At 38.1% G+C, this 25,431-nt stretch overlaps 1 protein-coding gene across 1 annotated transcript in view; it reads left to right on the top strand.

Moving 5' to 3' along the window:
• Positions 1–385: 385 nt before the first annotated feature.
• Positions 386–25,431, top strand: part of LOC100497279 (uncharacterized threonine-rich GPI-anchored glycoprotein PJ4664.02) — a 36,350-nt gene continuing 11,304 nt past the window's right edge. The window contains exons 1-14 of the mRNA XM_002938886.5: positions 386–543; positions 4,239–4,301; positions 5,412–5,462; positions 14,201–14,961; positions 15,801–15,862; positions 16,856–17,019; positions 17,495–17,604; positions 18,499–18,569; positions 19,981–20,126; positions 22,629–22,753; positions 23,552–23,607; positions 23,956–24,104; positions 24,460–24,545; positions 24,697–24,761. Coding sequence (XP_002938932.3) covers positions 4,259–4,301; positions 5,412–5,462; positions 14,201–14,961; positions 15,801–15,862; positions 16,856–17,019; positions 17,495–17,604; positions 18,499–18,569; positions 19,981–20,126; positions 22,629–22,753; positions 23,552–23,607; positions 23,956–24,104; positions 24,460–24,545; positions 24,697–24,761 — 1,889 coding nt within the window. The 5' untranslated portion in view covers positions 386–543; positions 4,239–4,258. The remainder of the gene's footprint in view (positions 544–4,238; positions 4,302–5,411; positions 5,463–14,200; positions 14,962–15,800; positions 15,863–16,855; positions 17,020–17,494; positions 17,605–18,498; positions 18,570–19,980; positions 20,127–22,628; positions 22,754–23,551; positions 23,608–23,955; positions 24,105–24,459; positions 24,546–24,696; positions 24,762–25,431) is intronic.

The raw sequence follows: 25,431 nt of genomic DNA, 5'->3' as shown, positions 1-25,431 counted from the left end.
AAATCAAATCTTCACTTGAACTTTGGCAGTAGACATTATTTATGTAGATTATTAATGTACCCAAAAAGAAGTCGCAAAAGCACTTATTTCTACCCCCACCCCTTTCTAAATCAAATTAGTTTTAGATTTATTTATTTTTTGCTATTTTACCATTATGAACCATACTGTTTTGTGCCAAAGTATAAGGGGCAAATAGGGTTTCCATGAAGTTTTATTAGTGCCAGTTGCGCCCTGCTACTACATGAAGGATCCATCTAACACTGTAACTGTGTCAGCAGATAAAGGAAAGAAGCATAAAGTCAAAAAGCTTGAATAGAATTTAGGTGTCTGAAGGAAGGACTGTCAGAAAAGCCACTCCTCCAGTTTCTTTCTGTGCTAGAAAAGGCTTATCTCTAAATGTACGTGTATAGAAGCAGGTTGGAAGCAGAGAAAGATACATTGTATTATTCCTGTAAATACTGCATGTTGTCTATACTGGGGTTGTGAGATACAGCTAAGAGGTTCTTTCCCCCTTTGTGGATTCTGAACATTGGCACCTTGCAGGTAAGAAGCAGAATTCATTTTGTCAAATTTGTTTCTTAACCTTTTGACATGTGTTGAACTCTGTAACCAATGTGGACCAATGTATACATGGTTTAGTATAGCTAACTGATCTGCACAAATACATAGATAATATAAAGTTTGTGCTATTGGGTTGCAGTGATCAAAAGGAATGCAGTAGCTCAACCCGTAAGTTAGTCTGAATTTGCAGATTCGAACTTTTGTTTATGCTTGAAAATCTTCTAGCACTAATTTTACAAACATCTTTATATTATATTATCTTACACCAAAATGTTTTCCAAAAAGCTGGAGTAAATGCTTCTGCCACACTAAATCTTTCTAAATCTGACATTACTAATTTAAGCAACAAGGCGTTAATAATACAAAAAAAACCCACACTAGCTTCACTGGAAGATCTACCAAATGTGTGTGGTTTGTAAAAGTTTATGAACATTACACAATTTAGTTCTATAGCTGGTGCTATAGGGTTACATTTCTATCCTATACTGTACATACCTCATCTCTATATGATATTTAGCTAATAAAATTCTGTGGTTAAATAAGTATTTACATAGTTACATAGTTACATAGGGTTGAAAAAAGACCAGTGTCCATCAAGTTCAACCCATCCAAGTAAACCCAGCACACACAACCCACACCTACCAATCTATACACTCACATACATAAACTATAAATACAACCACTAGTACTAACTGTAGATATTAGTATCACAATAGCCTTGGATATTCTGATTGATCAAGAACTCATCCAGGCCCCTCTTAAAGGCATTAACAGAATCTGCCATTACCACATCACTAGGAAGTGCATTCCACAACCTCACTGCCCACTGTACTATTTGATAGTACCACAGATTTAAGGTACAGGCATAGGGACACATCTAAAAAACCTTATATCCAGAAAGCTCAAAATTATGAGAAAGCCATCTCCCATATACTTAATTTTAAAAAAATATATATTTTTTTAAATCATTTCTGCAATAATAAACTAGTACCTTGTACTTGATCGTAATTAAGATATAATTAATCCTTTTTTTTAATGTTTAAAAGATTTTTTTGCAGGCATAATGTATAGTGTTTCAAATGACTGAAAGACTCCTTATCCCAAAGTTCCCAAGCATTCTAGATGATAGATTCCATGTGTATTATTTTGTATAAGCTGTATGAAGATTTTATGTAGCAAAATCAGTTTGTGCCTTATATGAAAATGTACTGTGTATGTTACTGGTATGTTCAACTGGTCATATTTCCTGTGTTAAGCTACACTTCTCATCATTACACTGAATTACATCTAAAGGGCCACTGGTTGTAAATGTCTTTGTTGTTGGCTTATATCATACACAATTTATATTTTATATGTTCCTTTGAATATGTACATTTTAATTTTGGCATTTGACCGTACATATTCTTTACTAAAATATGTATTTATTAAGATGGCAAATTTCCATCTATTCAAAATCTATTCACATCAGTCAACTAAAAAATCAATAAAACATTAATTCAACCCAATAGGATTGTTTTGCATCCAATAAGGATTAATTATATCTTAGTTGGGATCAATTACAAGGTTCTGTTTTATTTCTATTTAGAAAAAGGAAATCAGTTTTAAAATTCTGAATTATTTGATTAAAATGGAGTCTATGGGAGACGGGCTTTCCGTAATTCGGAGCTTTCTGGATAACGGGTTTCCGGATAAGGGGTCCGATACCTGTACAATATATTTTTTGTTTTTTGTATGCTGTAAATGTAAGGATAGCCCTAAGAAGTCATTTATGACCACAACGGCAGTGTGCAAAAGAAATGTTTTCTTACCCACAATAAAATCTTTTTTTCCTACAATACCAGCGTAATTGCAGCCTCAAGTTGGTGATGGCCTTGATGCATTTGCGACTGATGCATTAAAATATGTGCAGCTGAGCATTCACTTCAACACGAATCAAATGCAATATCGCTGATAATCCTCTGTGTTTGGGCAGTGTAATTTCTGGCACTGCGTCAAAATGACCTGTGCCTCTGATATTTTGATGTTTGCTGCGTCAATTGATGCAGGCAACTGTAGGAACCCTGGAGCTGACGCCAACTTCAAAGCTTGCAGTAGATCAAGGATTTCACTGATCTGTGCTCAGCACCAGTGTATATGTCCCACACTCTTTTTTCAAATTACACACAAGTTCTCCTATTATGGGCAGACATTATATTGACATTAAGTGCTGGAAATGACACAATATCCCTTTCAGTGTATGTGTGTCCAGTTTTTCAAAATGCACACACACAATTGCACACAATTTGATGTATTAGGTTAAATTGCGTCAGACTTAACTCCCCCTTGTGGTCGCAATAGGAAAAACTCCTTACAGTCTGTGTAAAAAACATGGCAAATGTCCTCTAAAATTGCACTTTGCACACTACATTTGTATTTTTGAATTAGCCCTCATATGTCAAAAATATATCATAGAGATTTTTTTAATTATTCCAAATTGGAAGCTAAAGAAATAGATTAATATAACACAAATCCTATGTATACTGCATTCCACAATAGTTTAGTTTGTATTATTTTAATGCCTTTTGTCTGTTGACACTTAATTCCCTACATACACGGTATGTGACTGGATTGTGATGTATTTAATGGACACACATATCCAATGGTTTTAGATTTTCAAAAAATTCTCAAAAGAATTTCAAAATTGTTTCATCGTTTCTCTTGGTATTGCTGGTCATGTATGGTAGGTCATTAAAAATAAATACACCACATGTGGTGCTATTTCCAGGCTATGCCACAGGACCAAAATGCATTCATCTAATCAACTGGCCCATGGTGCTGAGCAAGAGGATCACTGCAGTAGTGAAACATATTCAGCTTTAGATTGCTAGATGGGTCTGTAAATGTGTTCTGTGGTGGTCACTGGCCAACCAGGATTTCCATTTCCAACTGAGAGACCAACTTTGATGAATTTGTATCAAGTATGATTGTTCAAAAACTAGCCTGTACTGCAAAAAAGAAATCCCAGTGCTGGATTGGTGTTGTATGGTAAGGGCAAGATTTGTGGAAAGAACATAATGACCAGAGTGTAGGACAACAGATATTTATGGGTAGTGATAGGTAGCATGTACTTTATATGCTTTGTTTTAAGCTTTTTTTTTTACCAGTGGTTGATGGGATGTTCATAATTATTTTATTTCCAAATGTATTTAACACTAATGGGAAGAGATAGTGTTTGTGGCCATATATCATCACACAGGTTCAGTGGTTGCAAGGTAAGGGTGATAATTTGAGTGAGCATTATAACACCAGTATCCTAGGTTAGTTAGGTTTGGTGTGTGCCAAGCTTTACCGCAGAAGACCCCTGTGTACTGGACAACAAAGGTATGCTAGGGTTTACAGAAGTATAATTAAGTAATAATAAGCAACTGATAATATAAACTGAACATCAGTAGGTTGGTTACTGCTATCTTACACAATGTAATAGTTCAGTAACTTTATTAAAACATTTCTATAGTATCTCAGCATCAGAGTATTATTAGTGCATTGCTCACTGTAAGGTGATCATTTGGACATCCCTGATCTATTGTTTAATTTCTGTTCACATTCAGGGCCATACAAAGCACACTCATATTTATGACTGAATAAAAGTTATTAGAATACTGCTGTTATTAATATCTAAATCAATGGTATCTTCCTAGTGACATAAAGGACTATAAAAATGCAACACCCAAGACTTGCCATTCTTGTTCTACTGTTAATAGGTAAGTACATACGTTATCTCTATTATCATACAGACATGATTATCACTGCATGTAACCAAGTGGTGTAATTATGGAGGAAGCAGACCCTGCGGTCACAGAGGGACCCTGTCCACTGGGTCTGCTTCCTCTACTCCCTCCAGTTTTGTGCACCTGCTGCAAGCTAATCACAATGGGCAGGCACAGTGAACATGAGCAGGCAGGGACGGGGGTAGATAGGTTCCTGTGCTTGCCAGGCCCATCAGAAGATTTTTATGAGGGGGGAGGAACCCTGCACAGTATTGATACATTGCTGATGTAATCCACATTGAGAATTTCCTGTAAACTACTCCCACACTAACAACACCTTTTCAGACCTTCTCACACATCTTATCTCACTGTATAATGCTCCTTGTTTTATAATACCTGAGCAGTGCCAACACTGAAGGAGGAGCACCAATAGCTCTCCTTGTTCTAGCAAAGCCATAGAGTGCAAGCAGGTGAAAATTGTGGCAATTGGTCATGTGTGAAGTCTCATATAAGAAACTGTAAAACAGATATTGTTTCCAAATTAAAATATACAGAACACATATTTAGAGGTGGGGCTGTCACCCAGACATTAAAAGCTGTATAATAAGTCATTTTCAAATTAAACATGAAGCCCAAATTCTTTTTTTTATGTTAAAAGATCCAAATGTGTAGAGGCATTTAAAAATCTCAACCTTCCATCTCATTTAGCCTTTTAGTCTCTATGCTTCAGGCACAGGAATTACTTTCATTCTGTATTTCCTTGATATCACTGTCCCCTCCCGCTTCATTATAACTGCATAGCTTGTGAATGGGCATCAGATCCTCCTTTCTGGCCTTGAATTCCACAAAATGGCACCTATCTGAATCCTCTAATTGCTGATTCCAAAATAATGGAAACAAATTGACAAAGAGACTTTATTCTGCTCAGCTGACACAATAAAATAGGATTTAGAATTGTTTCTTACGGTGACAGATCCCTTTTAATACAGAATACAAGTGCTTACATAAGTGTATGTCACCTTACGTTGAGTATGTACATTGCTTTTACATTGCTGCACATTATACTGCACAAGGTCTAATATTTCCATTGTTCTTAATATAAAGGAATAGGTTGGGTCAGATGTGACGTAACAAATTCAACTGATTCAACTGTTGGTAAGTTAAAAATTGATTCAAATTTGTTTTATCCATTGATAGACTAGAGCAAATCAAATGATACATTTAATGACAATTACTTCTAAATATTGTATAAATTAAGAAGGAAACCAGAAGAGCTTTATATATTATATACATATATATATATATATATACACCAGGTACGTTTAGTTAAACAGTTAGTGATGAGCGAATCTGTCCTGTTTCACTTCACCATAAAATTTGCAAAATGGCAAGAAAATTAGTGAAACGGTGAAAAATTAGTGAAACGCATTTGTCGCCCATGTCTTTTTTGCCGCCAGTGGTTTTTTTGGTTGCCCGCATCTTTTTTTTGTTGCCCTTGTTTTTTTTACGCTACTGCATCCAATTTTGACACTAATTTTTGTGTGACAAATTTTTCCGCGGTGAATTTTCTCAGAAGTTTCGAGAAAAAAATTTGCCAATGGCGAAAAGCAGATATTTGCTGCGAATCCATGCCTGGACCAGTAAATTTTTTCATTTCCTTGTAAGCTAACAGCCTCCCTAGATTTTAGAAAAGTACTAACCATTCTAGATGTTTACTAATCCATTAAACTACATCAGTTAAAGGGATTGTGTCACAAGAAAACATGATTTTTTTTAAAATGCATCAGTTAATAGCGCTGCTTCTGCACTGAAATCTATTACTTAAAAGAGCAAACAGATTTTTTTATAATTAATTTTGAAATCTGACATGGAGCTAACCAGGTCCTTTGTTTCCCAGGTGCCCCTCTATGGAAGGATTCAGCTGCCTCCATGGGCTAATAGCACTGCTGGTGCCAGGCAAAACTGCCTATACTGCAAAAGTAGTGGCACCAAAAATACATGAAATACAGTCAGGGGCAGAAGTAGTGGCACCCAAAATACAATAAAGGGGATGTAAAAAATTTTTAATAAATGCATATATAGGTTCTAAGCCCTAAATAAAATGTGGTACCTGCTTTGAGATACACAGTTCAGCAGCTGCTGGCCATCCTACTCCCTGGTGCTCTGAGGAGTAGCAATTCCTGAACAAGCATATATATATATAATATATATGTGAGGGTTAAACACATTTGACATTGACCCCTTTCTACAAGTTAAGCAAGGGCAGCCAATAAATCACTTGCACGCAGGACAGCCAGCAGCCTTGAACTTCAAGAGGTTATCGAGATCAAAGAAGAGAAGAAAAAGCTGTAGAAATGATCACTTGTATCTCAAAAAAAGTTGTATAATTTAGTGCTAAAAACCTATATATGCGTTTTTGAAAATTGACTTTGCATCCCCTTTAAATACAGCGAGAGACAGAGGGTATTGACACTGTCAATATACAGCGCCAGAGTTATCTTCCAGCTTCCCTAGGCCGCCCCCGTTCATCGCCAGGTCTGGGCCCCTGTGGGGGGGAAGGCGCAGAATGGGGGCAGCATCGGGGCCAGTTACGCAGGAGAAAGAGCAGAAGGGGACCAGCTAAGAGCAAGGACACGCCCACCAGTTACGCAGGAGAAAGAGCAGAAGGGGACCAGCTAAGAGCAAGGACACGCCCACCAGTTACGCAGGAGAAAGAGCAGAAGGGGACCAGCTAAGAGCAAGGACACGCCCACCAGTTACGCAGGAGAAAGAGCAGAAGGGGACCAGCTAAGAGCAAGGACACGCCCACCAGTTACGCAGGAGAAAGAGCAAAAGGGGACCAGCTAAGAGCAAGGACACGTCCACCAGTTACGCAGGAGAAAGAGCAGAAGGGGACCAGCTAAGAGCAAGGACAGGCCCACCAGTTATGCAGGAGAAAGAGCAGAAGGGGACCAGCTAAGAGCAAGGACAGGCCCACCAGTTACGCAGGAGAAAGAGCAGAACCAGAAGGGAATTGCATTGGTTAAAGAAAAGAGGAATCTCCAGCACAAGACGTAGACAGAGAACACAGTATTATTTCTGCTCTGGGATCAAAGATCCTGAGAAGTCCTCAGCTGTTTCCATTTCTTTTGCAAGAGTCTTATATGAATACTAAAGTTTTCTAGGCACTGCTTTAGGAACTCCTTGTGGACACCAGACTTTACATGTGTTTTTTCCTTATTCAAATACTACCATAAACCTCAGCTGTTCTCATCTCATATTTGGAGCCTGATATATCCTGTATATTTTGATCCTTTAGCATCTTGGTGCCAGTGCAAACCAGGTTCCTAAGTAATGTTATTTTTATAATTTCTAGTATTTCCTTCAGTTTGCTTCTCATAGGAAATTTGATAGATATTGGATTATACAGTGTTGTGTAGAGTAATAGTGCATGACTACATCAAACATGAATACAGTTATGGGACCATTTTGGCAAGGAAGCTGGTACAACTGGTTTCTTTGATCTGGTGATTAGTGATGAGCGAATCTATCCCAATTTGCTTTGCCATAAAATTTGCGAAATGGCAAGAAAATTTGTGAAATGGCAAAAATTTTGCGAAACGCATTTGTCACGCTATTTTTTATTTTTTTTGTCACCTGCATCTATTTTTTGACGCGCAACAAAAAAAAATTTACATGCTACGAGTTTTTCCGCTGCAAATTTTGACGGAAGTTTCATGAAACAATTCACCAATGCGGAAATTCACTGCGAATCCATGCCTGGTGAAAAAATTTGCTCATCATTACTGGTGATCAAAGAAAGGAGCTGTAAACCTAGAAAATGAAAAATGGATAAATTATAGGAAAGGGCCCATATCCCCTCTGCTATAGGGTTCACATCCTCATAAATCATATATCGGTTATGAGAAGATCACATGCTTTCTAATTATACCAAAAAAGGGCCAGTTTATACCCACCAATTAGGAGGGATGGTTTCTGGGAAGCTGAAGAATGAGACACCACTTGTAAGATTTAATATAATACTAGAAAGGAAAGTTTGAGAACAAACTTCTTGTTGGGTTGAAAAACGTGAAGTCACTGAATGAAATCTGATCTGTTGTTGACTCCACCCACTTTTTTTAACCTTGGACCGCAGTTATATGGTAAAAACCACTGTGCAAAGTTTTGGGACCCTGGTTTTAATAGTGTCTGAAGGGCAGCAATTTAAATTTCCCCACTGAAAGTCAACAAGTGACATCTGATTGGTGGTTGATGGCTCCACCCACTTTTTCTAACCTGGAACTGCAGTTACCCAGTGACTAACTCTGCAAAGTTAGGGGCCCTAGGATTAATAGTTAAAGAACTGCAGCAGTTTAAATTTAATGAGTCGAAGTCACAAAATGACAAACAGTGGGCACCCTGGCATAAATTGTGTGAGAATGGCAGCATTTTAAATTTTAACCAACAAAATTCAATGGATGGAATCTGATTGGCTGTTAGTGGCCCAACCCACTTTTCCTATTTTTGAACTGCAGTCCCCCAGTGACCAAATTTGTAAAGTTTGGGGATAAAAATTGTGGGACTGACAGCATTTTACACTTCACCATTGAAAGTAAATAGGTGAAATTTGATTGGCTGTTCGTGGCTCCACCCACTTTTTCTAACTTTGAATGGCAAATACCCAATGACTAACTTTAAAAAGAATTTTAACAACCCTGGAATTAATACTTAAATAATGGCATCAGTTTAAATATAAACCAACAAAATTTAATGTGTGGAAATGGATTGGCTGTTGGTGGCTCCACCCACTTGTTCTAACCCTGAATATGTAGTCAGCCAGTGACTGACTGTGCAAAGTTTGGGAACCCTGGCATAAATAGTGTGAGAAAGGCAGCAATTTAAATTTAAACCCAAAAAAATCAATAGGTGAAGTCTGATTGGCAGTTGGTGGCTCCACCCACTTTTTAAAGCCTAAAAATGCAGTCCCCTAGTGACCCTGGTGTTAATACTGTGAGAATGGCAGCAGGTTGGATTTCCCAATTGAAAGTCAATAGTTAAAATCTGATTGGCTGTTGTTGGCTCCACCCACTTTTTCTAACTCTGAACCATAGTTACCTGGTGACTAGCTCTGCAAAGTTTGGGGACCTTAGTATTAATATTTAAGGAATGGCAGCAATTTAAATTTAAATGGATGAAGTCTATAGGTGTAATCGGATTGGCTGTTGTTGGCCCTGCCCACTTTTCTAAACTTGTCACCCAGTGACAAACTGTGCAATGTTTGGGAACCCTGGCATCAAACCAATAAAATTCAATAGGTGAAATCTGATTGGCTGTCAGTGGTTCCGTCAATTTTTCAAACCTAAAACTGCAGTCCCCTAGTGACCAACTGTGAAAAGTTTGGGGACCCTGGTGTTAATACTGTGAGAATGGCAGCAGGTTGGATTTCCCCATTGAAAGTCAATAGGTAAAATCTGATTAGCTATTGGTGGCTCCGCCCACTTTTTCTAAACTTGAACCACAGTTATCTGGTGCCTAACTCTGCAAAGTTTGGGCGTTATTACTATGAGAATTTCCGCCAAGTCAATAGGTAAAATCTCATTGGCTATTCCCAGCTCCACCCACTTTTGGGCATCCAACAATCATCATATTTTCATTCAGGTTAACTCCATGATGATGTGATTCAAGTTTGGGGAGTGTAGCCTCAAAGCTGTAAGATTGGCAGCAGTTTCATTTCCCCATTAAAGTCAATGGGGGACATTTGATTGGCTGTTGTTGGCCCCTCCCACTTTGGGTTATCCAACAAATGTTGCTGTGTTCGGGGTGACCCCATGAATATATTATTCAAGTTTGGGGGGTGTAGCTTTAAAGCTGTAAGTGCTGCAGCAGTTTGAAAACCTTCCCTGTCAAAGTCAATGGGAAAATTTGAGTCTAGGTTAGACATGTAAGAATGTAAGATTACTGGACAACTGGTTTTCTAATAAGCCTACATTACCCATAAAACATGGTGAACATAAACCCATACATATTTAGAAATATAATGCCAAAACCAAGATGTCAGTTACTTATACCCTCATGCTTGGTATCATACTGATTGCTCAGACATGGATCACCACATGACCCTATTTTCATTATAATATTGGGTATTGGCAAGTACCAATTAAAAACAGAAAACTGGCCTGAAATTAACAACTACTACAGGGGGTCATAAAGTAATGAGGGAGAGGGAGAGTGTCCCAGCAGTCCATAAAAAGTGGGGAGAGTTAAGCACAGCAACTCATAACTGAAGACCCAATCTGCGTTGGGGGTATGTGCTCTGATTTCCAAATTTTTGCCTCAGAAGGACACAAAGAAAAATCCTAACTTGATAATGTACATAGGGTTTCTCTGTGTTTTATTTACTTTTTGTAAATGTATGTCTCTTATTTGTAACATCTTTTTTGAATTGATAGATGCATTGTTACTTTTGTAATAGTAAATATAAAATCTAATAGGTTTTGTCCTTCTGCTGTAAAAGAACTCATCGCCTACATGAAAGCTTGTGCTTAGATGTATTAACTCTATGTAAATGTGGAAAAGGGAAAGTTTCCTATTGATAGTCTAAATAACCAGTACAGCTAGCAGGAAAGAATGCCGAAGTACCTGTTAAATTAGTAGAAACTAACCCTGACTACAGTGAGAGAGAGTGTTTGGTACACAAAAGTCTAAGACTGACAGTGTAAAAGCCACTAGTAAAGGAAAACAGGGTTTCTCCTCCTTGCTATCCTCATGTCTACCACTAGGTGGGGCATTGGAGCTCATAGCAAATTGTACGTTTTGATTTTTACAATGCTGAAATCTTCAGGTAAACTGGTTTTTGGAAGGGTCTAGGGTCAGAAATCATCACTTCTCACTGTATTAAATGTATTTATGGCTAAAGTTTCCACTGCTTCTCTCTGTATTTAATGAATTTTGGGTGCCACTACTTCTGCTTCTTGTATAATGCATTTAGAATCTTATTGTTTATAGTTATTGCTTATAGAAGTCAATGTACCATTTTTTACAAGTGCATAGTGTACATGCATATATCTGTATCCTTTACTGTACATGCTAATTGAGGCCAATAGCACATGGAGCAGTTATGGGACAGTGGCCTGATCCACCCTAAATTATTGGGAGGTATTATAGGCAGCTTTGCCTGTTCACCCAATTGCTAAATTCAGGACAGCACCAGCAGTGTTATTAAGGCCATGGCCCACAGGAAGATTTGTCACCCACAATAAATCTAGCCTTCCACAGGTGAATAATCTCCCTGAAATGCTTTACCACTAGTGATTATGTAAATTGCTGGTGGGAAAACACGCATTGCTTTATTTTTCTGAAGTCATTCAAAGTTCTCCACAGCTTACAGACAGCATGCAGGAACTACATAACCCATAACGCATTAAACTGCGATTTTCCTTTCCTTTTTAACATTATGTGCACAAGGAATTGTGGAATTTGGAGGATACGGGCTGAGGACAGTCGACTACTGTTACATTTTTTTTGAGCCTCAATGTAGTCAGCCTGATCAGCAGGAGAACAGGGGGCTAGGCTTGGTAACTGTTCCAAACCATATTATTACATTATAAATCACGAAAAGGCTGCATATAGTAATATAGTAACATAGTAAGCTGAGTTGAAAAAAGATATACGTCCATCACGTTCAACCATAATGCCTATATATAACCTTCCTAACTGCTAGTTGATCCAGAGGAAGGCAAAAAACCCCATCTGAAGCCTCTCTAATTTGCCGCAGAGGGGAAAAAATTCCTTCCTGACTCCAAGATGGCAATCGGACCAGTCCCTGGATCAACTTGTACTAAGAGCTATCTCCCATAACCCTGTATTCCCTCACTTGTACTGAGAGCTATCTCCCATAACCCTGTATTCTCTCACTTGTACTGAGAGCTATCTCCCATAACCCTGTATTCCCTCACTTGTACTAAGAGCTATCTCCCTACCCCTGTATTCCCTCACTTGTACTGAGAGCTATCTCCCATACCCCTGTATTCCCTCACTTGTACTGAGAGCTATCTCCCATAACCCTGTATTCCCTCACTTGTACTGAGAGCTATCTCCCCTACCCCTGTATTCCCTCACTTGTACTGAGAGTTATCTCCCATACCCCTGTATTCCCTCACTTGTACTGAGAGCTATCTCCCATAACCCTGTATTCCCTCACTTGTACTGAGAGTTATCTCCCATAACCCTGTATTCCCTCACTTGTACTGAGAGCTATCTCCCATAACCCTGTATTCCCTCACTTGTACTGAGAGCTATCTCCCATACCCCTGTATTCCCTCACTTGTACTGAGAGCTATCTCCCATAACCCTGTATTCCCTCACTTGTACTGAGAGTTATCTCCCATAACCCTGTATTCCCTCACTTGTACTGAGAGCTATCTCCCATAACCCTGTATTCCCTCACTTGTACTAAGAGCTATTTCCCATAACCCTGTATTCCCTCACTTGTACTGAGAGCTATCTCCCATAACCCGGTATTCCCTCACTTGTACTGAGAGCTATCTCCCATAACCCTGTATTCCCTCACTTGTACTGAGAGTTATCTCCCATAACCCTGTATTCCCTCACTTGTACTGAGAGCTATCTCCCATAACCCTGTATTCCCTCACTTGTACTAAGAGCTATCTCCCATAACCCTGTATTCCCTCACTTGTACTGAGAGCTATCTCCCATAACCCTGTATTCCCTCACTTGTACTGAGAGCTATCTCCCATAACCCTGTATTCCCTCACTTGTACTGAGAGCTATCTCCCATAACCCTGTATTCCCTCACTTGTACTGAGAGCTATCTCCCATAACCCTGTATTCCCTCACTTGTACTAAGAGCTATCTCCCATAACCCTGTATTCCCTCACTTGTACTAAGAGCTATCTCCCATACCCCTGTATTCCCTCACTTGCTAAGAATCCATCCAGCCCCTTCTTAAAGCTATATAATGTATCAGCCAGCACCACTGATTCGGGGAGGGAATTCCACAACTTCACAGCTCTCACAGTAAAAAATCCTTTCCGAATATTTAAACGGAACCTCCCTTCTTCTAAACGGAGTGGGTGCCCTCGTGTCCGTTGGAAGGACCTACTGGTAAATAAAACATTAGAAAGGTTATTATATGATCCCCTTATATATTTATACATAGTTATCATGTCACCTCTTAAGCGCCTCTTCTCCAGTGTAAACAGACCCAACTTGGCCAGTCTTTCTTCATAACTGAGACTTTCCATACCCTTTACCAGCTTAGTTGCCCTTCTCTGGACCCTCTCTAACTCAATAATGTCCCGTTTGAGCATTGGAGACCAAAACTGAACAGCATATTCTAGATGGGGCCTTACCAGCACTCTGTAAAGGGGAAGAATAACACCCTCCTCCCGTGAATCTATACCCCCTTTTAATACAGCTCAAAACCTTGTTTGCCCTTGCAGCTGCTGCCTGGCATTGCTTGCTACAGCCAAGTTTATTATCTACAAGGACTCCAAGGTCCTTCTCCCTTATTGATATGTTTTAATTGATATATATTGCAAAGTTGTTAGAAATTATGTTTACTTTTTAAAATGTTTAAGTTGTGTTTGGGTGGAGTCCCCCTTTAAATATAAAAAAAAATCTGTTTGCTCTTTTGAAAAATGGATTTCAGCACAGAATTCTGCTGGATACATTTTGAGAAAAAAAAAATTTCCTGAGAAAAAATAATCAGTACTAAAGGAAAATATTGCTGACACTGATTAAAATAGAGGATGAAAGTACTTTTCACTGTACAAGGAGTAATAAAAAAGTCAGAGATTAGTGTGGATCTTATTACTTTGACACCTCATTTTCTCCTTAGTATGTCAAAGTTTCATGTTCATCATGTTTTTCTCTGATTTGTTTCTACCTTCCAGCTACAACCACATCACCAATCACAAGCTCTGGTACAACTGCGCCTTCAAGCACTTCCACCAACAGCACAGTGTCATCCAATACTGGCACTCAAACAAACACAGCTTCCGATAACACAACCAGCACAGTGTCACCCAATACTGGCACTCAAACAAACACAGTATCCAATAACACAACCAGCACAGTGTCACCCAATACTGGCACTCAAACAAACACAGCATCCGTTAACACAACCAGCACAGTGTCACCCAATACTGGCACTCAAACAAACACAGTATCCAATAACACAACCAGCACAGTGTCACCCAATACTGGCACTCAAACAAACACAGCATCCGTTAACACAACCAGCACAGTGTCACCCAATACTGGCACTCAAACAAACACAGCATCCAATAACACAACCAGCACAGTGTCACCCAATACTGGCGCTCAAACAAACACAGCATCCGTTAACACAACCAGCACAGTGTCACCCAATACTGGCACTCAAACAAACACAGCATCCGTTAACACAACCAGCACAGTGTCACCCAATACTGGCACTCAAACAAACACAGCTTCCAATAACACAGCCAGCACAGTGCCATCCTCTACAGCAGTTATAGGCACTGCAGTATCTTCTTCTACAATATTAACCACGCTGGCACCTACCATCTCTCTTAATCTACAGTTTAAGCTCACCAATCTAGAGTTTAATGACAGCCTGACTAATACAAGCTCTGATTACTACAAGACGCTAAAGGATAATATGGAACAACAGGTAAACTTCCTTGATATTGGCTGATGGGGTGTGGACTAGATATATAATGACAAAATGAAGCAATCCTGTCCAGGGTTGTAATAAGCAGACTGCTAGGGAGCGATAGGGACCTAAATTATAAATAATTCTCATATATTTTTACATGTCCTATTGAGTGGGGGGGGGGGGTATCCCCAACAATTTTGTTCTTTAGTTTTGAGTTTAGTTTAGGTTGAGTTATTGATTATGTGCATAGACAGCAGTATGTACACATGTCACTTTACCCCAGATATAAGAATTAATCTGCTATCATGGGTGCAAAATTACACCAGTCTAGTATCCCATAGCAACTAAGACCTTAATTTACTTTTATTTTTTTTAATTCTTTTTATTTTTTGTATATAATAAAGCAAGGTACAAAAAGGGAAAAGGGGGGGGGGCGGAGTAAAATTTTCACACTTATATTAGTAACTGAATTTTGTGGAACCATGGGGTGTACTCCTAGGTTAAATATTAGAATTGAATTGGCCGTAAAGCAATACCTATGTGCAAACAGACATTTAACATTCCTAAATTTTTATTTACCATATTCTGCTACTCTCTATTCTTTCCTATGAGATTTTTAGGATTATATTTCTCAATAGTTGAAAGTGAGACTTCACCCTTTTCTAAATACGTCTCCGCTATAGAGAGAAATTAGAGAAAAATTAATTCCTACATTATATGGATTTGATCAACTACTGGAAGCAAAAAATAATATTGTAAATAACCATTTGTTAATATTGTTAATTATTATACTGAGATGCCAATGGTACAGCATATTTTTAGTTTTACTGTTTTGTTTTCTCTCTTCCTTCCAGCTGCGTGCCGTTTACATAGCAAAATTCACGAATTTCAAAAGTGTAAATGTTGCAGGGTTCCAGTAAGTAGAAATAATAACTCAAAGACTACCTCTTAGTACACTCGCATAACACCTTAACTGGCACTTATATTGCAGTGACAACCACTGTGACCTGCAGTACTGGTGTCTGTAAGTTACCCTCCCATTTCGATTGTAAGCTCTACAGGGCAGGAACCTCCATGTTCTTGTCTCTTTGCCACATACCTCTTTATATTTATTACAACTGTATTTAACTTTGTATTTATGTATTTATTTTTATTATTGTGATGATCCCTGTTTGTTGTATTATGTATTATTCAGCTGTACAGTGCTGTGTACATAAGTAAAATTTAAAAAATGAAAAGCTAAATTAATTAAAATAATACATACATGAGTGATTACTCATTGAGTTTATTAAAGGCATGTTTTTTAAAGGAAAACTATACACTGCATAGAGCACCCCATGTAAATCCCTGTTTCATTTAATAAACCATTTTCATAAAAATACGTTTTTTTGTATGTTCCATTGGGTAATTTTTATAGAAAATGACCATTTTCTATAACTAATAGTACTAAGCCATTTCCCATGTATGCCTTTACCATGGTCATTCCTCATTTCTATATAAGAACAAAGAAAATAAATAGAAGGAAGAATAAATAATAATATAAATGGGGAAGTGATTAAGAAAATAAATATTGCGAGTGAAGAAAATTGTTTGGAGACTGGGCCCACAATCTAAGGTTTTGTGGTGGGCCCTTGGCACCCCAGTCCGTCACTGCGTCTGTGTAGATCTATAAGTGCCTGCTGCAGTCTTTTGGTACAGAACATGGATGCCTGTGACGTAGTCGACCATCTTGAATGTATTGCAATATATGGACAAAAAAATCCCTGTTTTGTTTAAAGGAGAGGGTATTTAGTGGTAGCTTTATGCACAAAATGTCTTAATGTTCTTAATATATTGTCTTTGTGACAGGAAGTATTTCTTTCAGTGTCTATACAAATCTAACCAATGCTTTTCACTTTGCATATTACAGGAAGGGCTCTGTGATTGTTGTTTCAAGTGTGACATTTGAGAACAGTACACAATCCTCTACATCCGTCACTAATGATAACATTGTACGAGCCCTAGTCAATTCCATTCAGTCCAACGGCAGCCTTGGTGACTACAAAATGGATTCCACCAGCATACAGTCAGACAGTGAGTGAGCCAGCTGTGATATGATTTAATATAATAGCATGTGCAAATTTAAGCAGATCCTACTGGTAAAGTGCAAAAAAAGACCACAGCAACTGGCCATTTTTTTGCACTTTGCCCACTGCATGGGGAATCATGCAAATAACCACAGGCCTCTGTGCTCTATTAAGAATTAGGTGTGTCATTAGCATTAGGCGGAAAGAAGGAGCTACCCACTTTGGTACCCTGTACTTACTGCCTTCCCAAAGACAATATTATTAGGATCTATAATCAGCTACCGAACATTACTGAAATGTCTGTAAATTTGATGACCCTCTAATACAGCTGCCATGAAAGTAAGCATTTATAGCCTTTAATGAGCCGTTAGTGCTGATACCTTTACAAAGAAAACAGACCTAGCCTGAAAAAATAAAAAATAAAATCCATAAGATACAGTTATTGATATGCCATGACAATTGTATATCAATGTGTTTTGCAGGTTCCAATGTGACAAACCTGAGTCCGCAAAATATAGTTATTAGTTTTCTGATTAAAACACCATATAATATGTCTGCAACTGACTCACTGAAGAATCCAATAATTAATTGGGTAAGTTTTTTTTAGATTATCACAAGACAGGGCAAATGTACTCCAGCATTGTGCTTATAACCCTAAATGCTACCACAGTTAAACTAATAATGTGCTCAGATTTCATTCACATTTCTCTACTTTGCATTTAATTAGTTATTTGTAATTATATATTGCTTACCAAATAGGCAAGGTGATAGAACAAGGTACATAGATCAGAACAGTGTTAAAATATGTAATTTGTTTTGGTACCATTGACATTTTTATTGCATGAAGCCCCACTCAGCCTGAAAGACAGTCAGCCTTGGACCTTACTTTTTTTTTACTTAATGCCAGGAATACCAACAAAATGCATCCATTAATAGAGCAGAATTCTCCATTGAAATCTGTTTTTTTTTTTTAAAAACACAAACAGATTTTTTAATATTTAATTTTGAAATTTCACATGGGGATAGCCATATTCTTCATTTCCCAAGGTGCCACAGCCTCCCAGCAGCCGATCAGCAGAACAATGGGAAGGGAGCAAGATAGCGGCTCCCAGTAGATATCAGAATAGCACTCAATAGTAAGAAATCCAAGTCCGGCTTGGGACTCCTCCAGTTACATGGGAGTAGGAGAAACAATAGGTTACCTGAAAGCAGTTCTAATGTGTAGCGCTGGCTCCTTCTGAAAGCTCAGACTCAGGCACAATGCACTGAGATGGCTGCCTACACACCAATATTACAACTAAAAAATACATTTGTTGGTTCAAGAGTAAAATTTTAAATGGTGGAATGCATTATTTGCTATCTAAACAGTGTAATTTAGAGATAAAAAGTACACTATAAAAATCATGACAGAATCCCTATAAGGGCTTAGATAATTAGGTATAATAGAATATCTAGGGGTCAACATTGCTATCTTTTTTCTCTCCAGGTGAACAATTCTTTTCTAAATCTTCCCAATGTCACAGCAGTGTCCCTTAATAACAACAGCCTCAGCTTCAGGTAAGTGCATAAATGATGATTTTAGCAACTGGCAGTAGAACAGGGCCAAAGGAGGGTCTCAGGGAAAAACAATAATATTTGCAATCTCCTCATTCCCCTTTCCCATTACTGTCAGTGCTAGAAAATTTGACACTAGGGGCCACATTTACTAATCCACGAACGCTCCGTGCATATTTCATATTTTCATACCTTGCAAAATCGTATTGTCGGGCCGAGTACGAAAGTTTCGGATTCATTCAAGCTTCATTATCGTGACTTTCCTTGGGCCAGGTTGGAGCTGCAGAGTGCCATTAATTCCTACGGGAGGCTTCTAAAATCATGCACAGAAGGATCAAAGTCGGAAAGGTTTTCCCGCTGTTTACAATCGCTTAGTATGAAAATTTCGGATCACCAATACGATATTATCGTGACTAATACGATGTTTTCGTGATATTTGCGATCTTCAGAAATTATTGTATCCAATCCGAATTTTTCGCATTCGGGATTCGAACTCGTGATTTGATGAATGTAGCCCTAAATGTAAAAAGGGCCCCAGAATTTTATAATTTTCATTGGGTCCTGATGCCAATTTCAAATCGTATTTTAATAAAGACACCTGATTGTACACAGTATCCTTCCTGGACCATGAACCAATTTCCAGCAGAGCTCACAACCCAAGGATGGTGCCTAAGGGATAAGCCTACAATAACAGGTACAAAAGCTGCTCCAGGTTTTGTAACTAAAACAGACTAGTGGGATGCGTCAACAAATATGGCAACCACAAGTGCTGTGTGCAAAGGGCAATTTCAGATGCAAGTTGCCTATGATGCAGCACAATTTTCCATATTTCTAATGTAGTTGTAGCTCTGAGGAGATGTGTCTGACACAATTTCTGGCACTCAGATGCTCAAATCAGGTCTGCTCTTGATTCTTTAGACCCAAGTATGCTGCATCTGTTCATGTAGGCCACTGTGGCAACCCCAGAGCTCCAAGATTCCCCAGTATCAATTGGTTGCAATTCACACAGGAGGCAGGACAAATGGTGCAGCACTGTGCAACCATGTGAAACTTCAAGGAACAGCTTTGGACACAAATATCTTTAATAAATTATGTACATTCAGGCAACCACTTTTTTTGCACAGTTTATGCACGACCACAACTGCACTTGCAGCCATAATTGAGCCCTGTAAAATTAAATGTAGGATATGGACAATATGTTTAAAAACTTTGTCTAGAAACCAAGTTGTGCTGTAATGTGGAGAAATACATGTCAAGAATTGGGCATGGTTTTAGTTCCAGCAAATTATGGGTGAGTTGGATGGAAGTGTGAAAAGACCAGCTTTATCTTAACATGCTATGAAAGATGCTTTAAAATAATTCCTGTTATTTTACTTGTGCCAATATAATTCTGATTTGTTTATTTTTATTTCAGCAATGCCAATAATTGGACCCTATGCACTGCTACTTTTGCTGTCATCACACCTAACATTTTCAATGCAACCCAAGCTCTCGACATAGTCCTGAACTTTAGAGGAAATGTTACATTCTCTATTGTTCCATCCAGTCTTAGTATCCAGGGTAAGAGAATGTTATATTTAATTTTACTGAATATAACCCCATATGTAATAAAAGGCACTAAGTTTGCCCATTAGCATAAACCAAAACTGGTGAACAGTAAATGCTACCTGCTGAGTGGTTGCTACAGGTTACTGCTCCTGGGCAAACTTAGTGCCTTTTATTATATAAACCCCATTTAAAAAACCAGTAATGTATGGTTGGCTAGATCTGCCTAGAGAACTAGAGAAGCTTGGATTGTCATTTTACTGTCGCTATAGATGAGTACTCAGTGGTTAACTCTTTGCCCTAATTAGAAGTTGAACTGAGTATATTTTTACAATGGGGTTTAAGATATAAAAACGATACTGTGTAGAAGCAACCTATGTGAGTAAACAAAATATTTACATCTAGAAGTTGAGGATGTCAGCCAGCAAAAAGTTGCTAGTAGTTTTACCTGGCAGTGATTTCCAGTAAAATTCAGCATTTCACCATTGGCGAAGTTTAGCATAAAAAAAATAAGGTACGGTCATGTCAAAAAGGTTGCATGCATCAACAAAGTCACACGGTACCCACGTTTCACAAATTTTTTGGCTCGAAAATTTTTTTGCTAAGCAAAATGGGACAGACTCGCTCATCGCTAGTTATTAGGTAAAAAAAAAAAAATTCCAGCCCCATTCGGTCTTTTTCTGTGTATGCTATTTATAATTGCTCTATTCTTTATTTTACCTTTTATCTAGTTTTCTATAGACATGTCTGTGAATACAGGTGTTTCTTCTCTTAGATGCCGTGGTTGCAACCCACAGTGGTTTAATGAGCCCCTCATTTCTACATATCTACCACCTTGATCAATGGCAAGGTTTAGTTTGACCCCATCCTAGTTGTTGTTCGTTGCACATAATCTCTTCCAAAAGCTATGTAAATGTATTTAGGGTTATGGAACAACACAGGCACATGTCAACACTGTAACTAGAGCAGCCAATCAGATAATGTAATACTATAATTGTATTTTACCATAAAAAGATTTAAAAGAGAAGGAAAGGATAAGTCACTTGGGGTGCTAAAATGTTAGGTACCCCCAAGTGACTTAAATCGCCTACCTTTTACCCCGGGCTGGTGCCCCTGTTAGGAGAGAACAGCACCAGCCCGGGGTAGCTGCAATTGCTTCCTCCTTCCTGCTTCAGTGCGCGCATGCGCAGTAGAGTGAAAAAGCCGAACTTAAACTATAAAGTCGGCTTTTCACTCTACTGCGCATGCGATTGTCCTAAGAATTTGCCGGCAGTGCGAATACGGAAAGAGGAAGCGCTCGCTGCAGCTACCCTGGGCTGGTGCTGTTCTCTCCTAACAGGGGCACCAGCCTGGGGTACAAGGTAAGCGATTAAAGTCACTTGGGGTTGCCTAACATTTTGGCACCCCCAAGTGACTTAGCCTTTCATTGTCCTTTAAGCAAGGTACACTGGCAGGTGGTATCAGCCACAATATCTATATGGGTGTAAATAACCTAAGCTTCAATATGATTTTGCTCCGAATTGTGTAGATACGTTGGTAAATCTGATTATGTCACCCAAAGTATGGGCCCACCAAACTAGTAGCAAATAGCCCTTGATAGCACATAGCACTTGAGGAGCCTAAATTTTTGGAGTTACCAGGAGTGTTTTTTTGCCCTGCAAAGTGGTCAATAATCAGGTTAAACGGCTTAAAGAAATAGGACAATCTGGTAATTTAATCATCTACCTTTCAAAGACCAAACATGGAGTAGCTTCAGTTTGCCTGATTGTCCTGTTTAGCCCAAGAAATAACAAAAACCATAGATTTTTGTCATTAAGACATGAGGCAAAAAGTATGTTCAGCACAAGCACTTTTTATTAAGCCCATGTTCAAAAGGGCACGTACTGCCCCTTTCATTTGTGAGGGAAGCCTAACAAATTAATAGAATGCTGTTTGTTTACCATAAAGATATGTTAAAGTAGAGGTGTAGGCAGGGAGGTCCGCTATGCCAATGAAGCAATGGGTATAGGTGTTTAGGCTTAACAGTTAGTGTGCCCTCACTGTTTATTTAAAGTAAAAGGTAGTTTATGTAGTTTTAAGAGCATAGGCTGCCAGTTTGACCTGATCATATGACCTAGTCAGCAAGTCACACAACTTGCTGACTAGGTCATATGATCAAAGTGATCTGCCTATCATGGGTAGTGTACTGATATCTGCAGATCACCTTGTCTCACTGTACCCTGCTATAGTTCCAAAATTCTCCATATATGTTCCCAAAGTCAGTGGGCCATGTGCAATAATACTCTCACTAAAACAATTTAAGTAAAGAGCTCCAGGTGCTCCTTGCACCCCCAAGGCATTCTCTTGTAAGAATTATGTTCAGGAATGGCACCCATGAACCTAAAGATTCTTGTTGCCAGTGCTTTCTTCTCTCTCTAACACTAAGTAATTGCTAGAGGTTTGTACTTAGTCCTCTTTTAATAAATAAGTCTTATGGTCTTCCATGTACCCAATGGTTCCTTCTGTCTTCATTTACAGGAAATACTAAGTCTTTTAATATCATCAGCCCAAAATTGGGAATACAGAATGTGCCTTATACACAAAGTCTGTCTGATAAGACCAGTATTGCATTCCAGGCAAATGCTGCAGCCATAGAAAATTCGGTGAGATTAATAATGTATTTGGTTGAAAGAATATTGCTTTGGATTTATTCTTAAGGGTGTTGAATACTGCTAGACCTCTGTTGTACAATATAGTTGTATACTTATCTAAAGAACTGATCCCATATACAGGGGTCTTTCTTACTGGGGTTGTAACAGTTTTCTTTTGAAATATGAAATGCCCTGTTCAGTTGCATTACATTGTTATATACTGTATATATTAGAGTCATTTAGGTAGAATCCTACCACCGTATTATTAGTAGTAGTATTATTATTATTATTACTGGAGGCAGGGTCAGTTTGAAGAGTCAAGAAAAAAAAGGGATAACATAATGGGAACCCTAAAATGAGAAAAATTATTGCTGAGCTGACATAGCAACTAATAAGGTATTAGACCTATGACAAAATGTGCACATTTTATTAAATAACCCCTATGATAGTAAAATTGTTAAACTGTTTCCCCCACTGCTGTTGCAGGCTAATAGAGCCCACACTCCAATTGGGGAAACTATACTATTTGAGCCAAGAATGCTTCTAGCAAGCACTATACCCTCTGCACCAGGAATGAACACTCGTGCCAGCAGACAGGTCTAGTCAGCCACATGCGCATAATAAGCGAGTCTCCTGACTCCTGACACCCAAATATTATTATGGTGGGTGGTTTATGTTAGGTCCTTTTTTTACTGTCAGTTTATACTTTTTACTATTATCATTCTTTATCATTCAGCCTGGGAAATTAATGTTGTGGGATTATACAGACTGCAAATTCTCATGTCTGCTTTCTGAACCTCTGTTTCACAGTTCAGAGCCATATTTCAAAGCCAGCAATTAGTGGAGCCAGTTGTGACCAGCTTCAGGTAAGCACATCTTATCTTAAACTTAACAATAGTTTCCTATAAAAAAAACTAAATGGCAAATTGTATTGACCATACTTTTTACTTAATGCTATAGTAGTTTTCTAAGTTCAAAAAGCAAGCAGAATATTTGGGTGAATTTTAATATACACTCTTTACGTCCTCCTTGAGTTGAAGCTATAGATATGGGACTAGAAATTAAAAAGTGAAAAGCATCATAAAGAAAATAATATACTAAAATGTAACTTGTATGGAAGGAATTGCAAATACACCTATTCCTTAAGAAAAAAATGCCAGCATTCTGTAAACTGAAATGTATACTTCCACTCACAACACTTCTTTTGCTTGCAGTAATGATAGCCGAGGTCTCCTTCCTTCCGTGGATCTATATTTCCTCTCTGGGATTACCAGTCAGGACGTAAGCCAGCAAATTTTGAATAATTTAGCACAGTTCAGCCAAAGGAACATCATTCTGATCCCAAGTGTAACAAACCCCATAGGTGAGCCATCTTAAAACTGAAGCAACCATTTTGCATATATGTAAATCCTTGCACTCAACCAGCTTGTTTATTCTATATGTTCTGTAAGCTCTTTTTCAAATGAATAATATATCATATGTCTAAATAAATTAAATAAATATCTCACTGTAAATTGCTTTAGCAAAACAGTAACATTGCTGTATTTAACGATGGACCCATCCATTTTATCAGTGATCCTACTGCCAACCAGAGCATTAGAATAGTCACAATTCAGACAAAAAATCACATATGGACAGGAAAAAAATGTTTGACCTTATGCCTTATGCTAAATGTCTTAATATCTTGTGTTGATTTTATTAATTTCTTTTATTACTAGTGCCTATTTCATTTACATTTAACCTGCAACAAGCCTACACCACCGACTTAACTACAAACAACATGAATACAACCATCGTAAATCTGGTGAGAATGTAAAATTCATAAACAGCAGATTATCTTTATTTGATACTGCTTGTGTATTGTAAGAAAATGACTTAGCAACGAACATTAAGCAAAACAAATGGGTTTATGTGTAACCTACAATGTTTTCATTTGTTTACTAATCCATTCACAGGTGACACCAATTTTAAATAGTCTGTACAGTAACAACGTTGTGAACTCACCGATTGCCGTCATTAGGTATGTTCAATTTTATCAGCAACACTGAGATTTCTTCTTTCCTTTTTAAAGTACAGGTATGGGATCCATTATCTGGAAACCCGTTATCCAGAAAACTCTAAATTACAAAATGCACATCTTCCATAGACTCCATTTGAATCAAATAATTAAGATTTTTAAAAATGATTTCATTTTTCTCTGTAATAATAAAACAGTACCTTGTACTTGATCCCAACTAAGGTATAATTAATCCTTAATGGATGCAAAACAATCCTATTGGTTTAATTAATGTTTAAATTATTTTGAAGCAGACTTAAGGTATAGTGACCCAAATTATGGAAAGATCCATTATCCAAAAAAACTCCTAGCATTCTGGATAACAGGTCCCATACCTGTAGTGACACCAACACAACAGATTTGGAGTGCAGATGGTCACAGAGAGACATTTTCTATAGTAACCCTTTTGTTTGGCTTGCATGCTGCATAGGCACCATGTGTGCTTTGGACACATATTTGAAATACCAGCTTAGTTATTTACCCATGAAAAAAGATTTCAAAGGGGCTGTGGCTTTTGACACTTCTTACATGTAGCAAGGCACAGGCACACCAGGATCAATTATATATTACTGTTGCAGAGTACTGTGTAACTTGCTGGCACTATAAGAAAATGGTGGCAATTACTAATTAGATG

The sequence above is a fragment of the Xenopus tropicalis genome, chromosome 3 (genome assembly GCF_000004195.4).
Source record: "Xenopus tropicalis strain Nigerian chromosome 3, UCB_Xtro_10.0, whole genome shotgun sequence".
NCBI classification, from domain to species: Eukaryota; Metazoa; Chordata; class Amphibia; order Anura; family Pipidae; genus Xenopus; species Xenopus tropicalis.
This window is presented reverse-complemented; position numbering and strand designations above follow the sequence as displayed.